General features: G+C 31.6%; 1 protein-coding gene across 1 annotated transcript in view; it reads right to left on the bottom strand.

Moving 5' to 3' along the window:
- The window catches only part of LOC118196241 (cardioacceleratory peptide receptor-like), an 880,182-nt gene extending 872,308 nt beyond the window's left edge, over positions 1-7,874 (bottom strand). The window contains exon 1 of the mRNA XM_085814025.1: positions 6,612-7,874. Coding sequence (XP_085670151.1) covers positions 6,612-6,734 — 123 coding nt within the window. The 5' untranslated portion in view covers positions 6,735-7,874. The remainder of the gene's footprint in view (positions 1-6,611) is intronic.
- Between the last annotated feature and the right edge of the window lie 252 nt (positions 7,875-8,126).

Genomic DNA, 8,126 nt, shown 5'->3' on the forward strand with positions numbered 1-8,126 from the left:
CTAAGATGACACTCGACGATGCAGTAAATCGCGATGCTCTAAGGGACTCTCTTGATGCACTCAACGACCAACTCGGCACTCACTGACTGACTATCAACTCGATCGCCTCCACACGGACTAACTAACTCACCGCGCACCAGCGGGGTTTATATAGCTTTTGGCTTGCGTTCGAGAACATTATCGGCTAAACCGGTAAGAATTGGTTCCAGAAGGTTCTCCATCCGTCCATGGCACATCGCGAATTTGGCACATCCGTCCATGGCACATCACCAAATAGGCGATTTCTCGCCAAATGTGGCAACCCTACCTTCCCTTGCTGTTTTCTGGCAACTCTAAACGTGCTTTGCTGTGTGCTATATTACCGCGCCTGGGCATTTCGTAACAATATGTATACATATGTATGTATTTATACAATTTTGGTGCGACCGATTGAAACCAAAAATAGAGGTACATAAACACATGACATAGCAGTCCCATACATAAAGTTTCAACATTCTGAGGCTCCTCGTTTTTGAATTATGCGAGATACTTACGTACGTACGAACGTAGTACGTATGTACAGATGTCACGAAAAATATCTCTTCTGAAATCTAGTTTTGACTCCATTTTTCAATTCTGTTTGCTAAATCGATGCCTTTATTCCATCCGAACATGCAGATGTTATGCAAAAATATCGTTCAAATGGATTCGAGACTGGTGAAAATGGATATTTTCATTGAAATATGATACCTGAAATTTTTCGCCGTTGCAGTATTTCCTTCACTTCGTACAAGGAAGTAAAAATTCGACAAATATGCGCCGTTATTGTGTCTTTTATTTGCTGTGACTTCATGAAAATTGTGAGTCAACCGTAAATAAAATAGAAATATTTAAATCCGGCTGCGATTATGTATAAAGTTTATGACTGAACACAATTGAATTAATAATATCCATGTGCAAACCAAATTTCTCCAAAATAGGCTTAGTAGTCAAATGCTTTACTGTAGTCCTAAGACTACAGCATGTTGGATTTCGAATGTACGTTCATTTCGGTTACATTTCGAGGATCAATGCTTTAAATACAATGAATTTATGCAACACGTAGTACTTTTAAGTTTAACAAAAAAAAAAAAAAAAAAAAACTCCGACTGAAATTAAAGAAAATAAAAGCGTACATAACCTAACTGGGGCAAATTTAAGTCATAACAAAACTCATCACGATAACATTTCTCACTCGCAGTATTTATACTCGGAAAGTTAGGGAATCTTCTTAAGTAAAAAAATTCTAACTATATTGCTTGCTGTAAATGATGAGTGAAAGATTTATTATCTACTGTTCTAGTTTCGACCGATCTAATAACAATCTTGTAGTCTTGCACCCAATCCAGATTGCTTCCGATACTGCAGGGAAAAAATAAAGGGAAAACGGACACTCAAGAATGCTAAATGGACCATTCAAAGATAAAATAGAAAGAGGGATATTTATTAATGCGATTTACTAGTGTCACATTTTTTCCCTTTCAGTCTGAAATAGAAACCTTAATCTTCTTCAGACAAAATTACGGTCTTGGATAAAGCAAAGTAATTGGTGTTCTAAATTTTGATTGGCAGTAGTGTTGTTTGTAATACAGTACGCCATATGAAATAGTTCCATTTAAAAATATTTTTTCCTGCAGTTATGATACTGTTAATGCTAAAATTAGCCAAATGTGTGAAAACTGATCTTTTCATCTTTAACAGTCGGGCCGACGTTCATGTATAAAGCAAAGTAATCAGTGTTCTCAATTTTAATTGGCAGTACTGTTGTTTGCAATAGTATGCCATATGAAATGCTTTCATTTTAAAAATATTTTTTTTCATACAGTTATGATACTGTTAATGGTAAAATCAGCTAAATGTGTGAAAATTTATCGTTCAGTTTTAACATTTGGGCCGCTTATAATGCTATTGATCTTTAAGTTCTTGAGAAAAATTAATTGCACATTTTTTTAAGATACATAAAAAATAATATACATAAAAATACGGTATTTGAAGTTGGTTGTTATTAAGATGTTACCGTGCAGAGACTTTAGGTATTTTTTGGTAAGCAGAAAAGATGAAAAATGAGCAACTCCCTCGCAGGGAATCGAACCATGGACCTCTAGAATACGCGCCCAGCAAGCAGACCACCGCACCATAAAGGCATGCTAAGAAGTGAGAACCACCTTATATTCTCTCCCCTTTTAAAGGGCGACTGGTGTTCTTAGGGGACCCGGTCGCCAAATCCTGGGTGTGGAGAATCATCATCCACCACACATTTAGTTCGGGCACCATTGTAAATACATTAGGTATTTTTTTTTTTTTTTTAAATCAGGAAAGGTGAAAAATAAGCAACGCCTTCGCCGGGAATCAAACCACGGGCCTCTGGAATACGCGCCAGCGTGCAGACCAATACAGCACGAAAGCATGCTAAGAAGGCGGGATAAATACTTTATAACCGTACTCTCTCTAAGAGAAACGTAATAAGTAATGCCATCCACGACAGCGCAGTTTTTGTGGAACGGCATTAAGGTGACTATCGTAATGTCACATTTTAAGCAAAGGGCGTATAAACCATGAAACATGGGTCTTTTATGATCAGAAACAATTTCCTATCACAAGACGACACCCTTACTTTCAAAATTTCTCACCTTTGTTGTTATTTTTTAACATTAAAGCTCTATGGGATGAAAGTTTCTAAGCAATTAAAAGTAATCTGGTATGATAAGACGGCGACTCTATGACAGATTCCATTTCATTGTTATGTCAATACTGCCACGAATGTCTGGAGCGATTTTTTGAAAATTACAAAAATAATACCAAATACTTACTGAAACTATTATTCAAACTAGAATGTTGTTGAACATATTTGATGGAATGGTTCTCACAAACGCAAATATATGTTAAACATACACAGACATATATAAAGAAGGAAATTTACATAAATTTGATGTCAAAATAAAATTCTTACTAACATTAAGTGGTAATAAATTCAAGCTGTTGTATAGGAAATTGAACTATATGAATCATTGAAGCATCAAATTAATATTACAAGTAACTACAAATACTTTCTTTTGTTTCCTCAAAAATGGAATTAGTCTTTTACTATTTCTAATGAAATTAGTAGGTGTATTTCGTTTAGCGTCAAACAGGCAAAAATCATTGGTAATTTTTTATGCTTCACAGCAAATCATATTTTGGTTGGTTTCGCTTATATGTGATTACGGCAAAGCCTCGAGGGCTATCTGCCTAAGGGAAGGGGTGCTTCCGTGGAGGACCTTCTAAGGGAATATGGCTCGTATACACGTTACACGTGGGAAAAACCGCAAAAACTCTCATACAGCCAGCCCGTTCGCGGAATTCGAACTTTAGACCAAACTACCGGTACAGCGACTTTACCGCTCGGCCGCTGGTGGGCAGCATTTTCTGGTGTCGCACCTGATGGGAAAGTATTTTGGCTTAAGAATCGTAGTTATTAAAAGTATTTCTAATGGAAAACCGTTGGATGTACATTTAATTTAAAATAACTTTAATAACTATTTAATTTATATATTACTCCTAATAATAGGTTAAAAAACACGGTATCAGGTGAAAAGTAATCTAAACAATGAAAATAAATTTTTAACAGATTTTCTAAATCTTCCAAATTAATGCAGTGTATTTAAAAACAAATATCTTAAAATGTTCCAAGGGCTTTCAATTCATAAATTCTTTGTAATGCTGAATAAATAAACGAGTACAACGAATTTGCCATTAACGAAAATGCCAGGTTTTGGACAAATGCGAAGGAACTTAGTGAGGAGGAATTACTTGATTTTTTCTTCACATTTATTTTTAAAATATTCAGTTTGTCAATGTTAATTTTCTGAACTATTTTTCCAAATGCTTTGTCCTATTTGCCATCCCAAATACAGACAGCATGCTTTTTGTTTGAACGATCTTCACAACGATTTTTTTTTACATCTAAATCATTGATAAGGTGAAAATATTTTTATCAATCAATAAAAATTTGATGATTTACAACTATAAAACTATTGAATAGTTTTAAAAAATTACATTTTACAAACTCCTTCAAATTTCGATTATTATTTCAGAATGAATAACGAAACGAAAATACTAGTCTCACATAATGTAATTATTAGTTTTCAGTGAGATTCATTTCAACTGTTTTTCTTAAAGCTCGTTTCATCTCAAAATCAAAGTAGAGTTCCTTTAAAACATGCAGTACTAGAACAAATTCTATCTCTTTGTTTTCGACGTTCACTGCTTCAAAAATGCAATTTCCGAATAGTTCTTCTTACCAGGAGAACAATTTTCTGTTACTTGAATTTTCAATTAGCATTCGATCTCTTCAGCACCCAATCAGAAAAATTAATTTATAACTTACGAGTAATAAATGCATTCTGAAAAAATATCTACAGATATTCTCCAAAGTAAAGAAATAATTTGGGAGTAATAATAAATCTTTTAAACATATGATATAATAAATATAATAAATATATAATAAATCTTCCAACTTCGACAGAGAAAGGGCAGAAAACTTTTACTGCACTGGGTGTTGAAAAGAAATGCGTGAATATCAGTAATGTTATTAAGCGCTTTAATAAAAAATAACAAAAAATTAAAAAGGTGTTTTTTTTTTTTTTTTTTTTTTTTTTTTTTTTTTTTTTTTTATGTGTCTGAAAGTGTTGCGATTTCACCGATTACCCAAAAAGTCTCTTTTAAATTATAATATGAATTATCGATAGAGATTATCGATAAAGAAGGCTCAGGTGGAATAGCGAAACATTCCTTAAGATATTAGATGAACATGCATTTAGACAAACATGGGCCGTTCTATTTACAAAGTGAAAAAATATATAATTTAATTCTATAAAAATATTTAATGTTTTTAATCAGATATATCATGAATGAAATGCAATTTTATTTAAATCAATCAGATTTAAAAAATATTATTCTTAAGAACCATATATATTAATTTTAAATAGTATGTTCATTAATAACAGTATGTTCATTAATTAATATAATTTTAATCATCTCATAGTATGTCCATTAATAGCAGACAGAATAAAGAATAATAACTTACGTTTTTCCAAATGGCCACACACTCGAATGAAAAGTGAATCAATTCAAAAATCCTGTTTACAACCCTTTTGAAAAAAAAAAAAAAAAAAAAAAAAAAAAAAAAAAAAAAACTAGAAGGATTTAGTTTTTACGATTACCCAAATGAGCTCTTTTAGTGTTGAATATGATTTATCAATAGGAATTACCGATAGACATGGCCCAGTTGGAATAGTAAAATATTTGGTAGGATATTAGATGATAGCATTTAGGTTGAGATGGAAATGTTATGTATATACTTTGTTATATTTAGAAAAGTGAAAAAAAATTATTTATGTAGTTCAATAAAAATATTTAACGTTTTTAATTACATATATCATGAATTAAGTATACTTGTCTTTAAATCAATCAGATTAAAACGTAAAAAATAATATTTTTTTAAGAACTGCATCTGATGTTTTTGAATAGTTTAACTTTATTTCAACTAATAACAGACACATTAAATCTGAAAGAATTATATCTTACATTTTTCAGAATGGCAACAGATTGGAAAGAAAAGTGAAATTACGCAATATCGTGTTTCGACGCTAATAGGCCTTTTGGGATAATAATTTACGTAAAATGCATTAAGTAATGTGATTAAATTAATAATAGTTTTCAAATTTTTAATACTTTTGTATACATTCACAACTGTTAAAGTACATAAAAGTGTTTGAAGGGCCTATGCCATTTTATTTACTGTCAGGTCTATATAATTCCTATTGTCTTAATGCACATTTGAATTAAAGGACTTAAAATACAATTTATGTGTCTAATAGGGGGCAATTTATGCGGCTGCTATTCCAGGGCTGCCTTTGCTGAATGTGTGTTAAAACTTGATGATTTCTTAATTGAAAATATTGAGGAGTCATATGATTTATGCTAAAATTTTCGTAAACATTTGATGCCAGAAATCACCATTCAATCATTGAAGAATCAATCATTGATGAAATTCATCAATCATCAATTCATTAGTCATTGATTCATCAATCACTAATTCATCAATCATTGATAAAATTTTGGGTAGCATGTAGTATAAATTTCTTTCGAACAGGATTTTTATGACTTGCAAGAAAAATTTCTTTTACCTCCATTTCTAGTTTTTAATAAACTGTTAACACTAAAAACACGAGTAGAATTATCTGATGTACAAAAGAATGAGATTTTTTAATAAAGTAATAAACTAAATTTTTTGCATGCATATAAACAAGAACGCATGAAAAGCTATATATGATTCATGATGATGAATTTGATTTCTGAAAAAAAAAGTACCTTACGATAATTTTACATTTTGCTTAATACTTTACAAATTTCACTCACTGTATTTTTAGTAAACATTTCAAACTTATTGCAGATAACTTGTATAACTACCTTCAAATCTCGTATAATTCCATATGACGCTATACGAATTATCATAATTAGAGAAGTTAAATAATTCTGAAAGCATTTCTTATGCGAATAGGGTAATAAGCAAAAATATTAGCAACACAGGCATTTAAATATCAAGCACATACCTGATAAAAATCGTAGATTGTGGTACCATTCCCAAGCCGTGTGTCATTCACGGAAGTGAAGTTGAAAGTGTCTGTAGCGTTTTCACTGCCATATTCGAATGTTGCTTCTGAAATCTTATCCATGGTTGACTGATATGTGGATGATGTATTTTCTATTATTTGATTCTCAGGTATTTTGTCAGTTTAGAGCAGTTTAATGATCTTCAATAAATGCCATTAAATGCCTTATGAAGTAATCTTAGCAGTCATTCCAAAATAATCATTATCATTAATAATCATTACAGGAATAGTTCTTCATTTCATTTCGATATTTTTCTTATTGTACAACAGTTTTAGAATTGATTTTGTCACTTGCCTGGTATTATATGTTTCTACTCTTGAATGTTTTTCACAAATGCTAAACTCGCATATTAATAAATTTCGCAGCTGTATTTATAGCTTCATTTTTAATCATTGTATGCAGACGATATTTTACGCGCTTTAGTAATGTTTTTTCACTGATCGTCAATTTTAAGCACAATAAGCTGTTCGTAGCATTCTAAGCAATTCTTACCACAATGAAATCCAGTGCCTGCAAAAAAATCTTTAAGAGGTTTTCGATAATTTTACAGATAACACAGCCGTTTTTATGACGCTCCTTTTTATAAAGAATGGTTAAATATTTATAGCGAGATTCTCTCTATACTGAATCACTAGAGTGTACTGGATGTATTGCACTAGCATTTATATTATTCATAAAGCATCGTTGTAATTTTTCATGTTCTTTGTAGCATAATCTTCAACTCCATATAAAAAAAGCAAAAAATTCATTAGAGGTGCTGACAGTTGTCTCCGATTTTTCCTAATTGCTTTGAACTACGATTATAATTCCTTAAATATTATTGAAAGTATATTAAGCAACATAGTCAAAAATATAAATTATATAAATTTTAAAATTCCAATATGCAAATTCGTTTTTTCTCTTGCGATTTAATTTTATTTAAACCACCACTTTTTTTAAAAATATTTATGATCTTTAAAGTCAAAAATATTATTTTCTTTATCTTCTTACAAACTTTGATTACAATGTGCAAGAAATGTTACATTACTAATAAAATAAAATTGCGGCAATGCTAGTAAATGATAAATTGACCAGGCGCTTGTAAATAGAAGTCAATGTCACACCCACAAAAGTTGAAGAAGTCAACAAACTTTTTCGCGGGAAAAATATTAGGCAAACACTCCTGAATTCGGTTCGGAACGTAACTGAGCGTACTCACACTTATTCGGATGCTTTTGGATCGAGGATGTTGTAGCCATGGAAACCGGGAATGTTGTCACGAAATCTTAAGCACCCTATTCGCCAATTTGTCTCCGCCCATCGATGACGTAGCTCGTATCACGTGAGGTTTTGTTTCTCCGAGACTTTCTGCACTTGTTTCTTTCAGAAGACAAGTTTGCTTACTATAATTTTAACGCGTCATCCGGCGGGGATCCAAAAAATTTCAAAAGAACGCCGCAGATATAATAATAGAA

Source organism: Stegodyphus dumicola, chromosome 3 (assembly GCF_044657685.1).
Source record: "Stegodyphus dumicola isolate Sdum_Otavi_A_Nest chromosome 3, ASM4465768v1".
NCBI lineage: Eukaryota > Metazoa > Arthropoda > Arachnida > Araneae > Eresidae > Stegodyphus > Stegodyphus dumicola.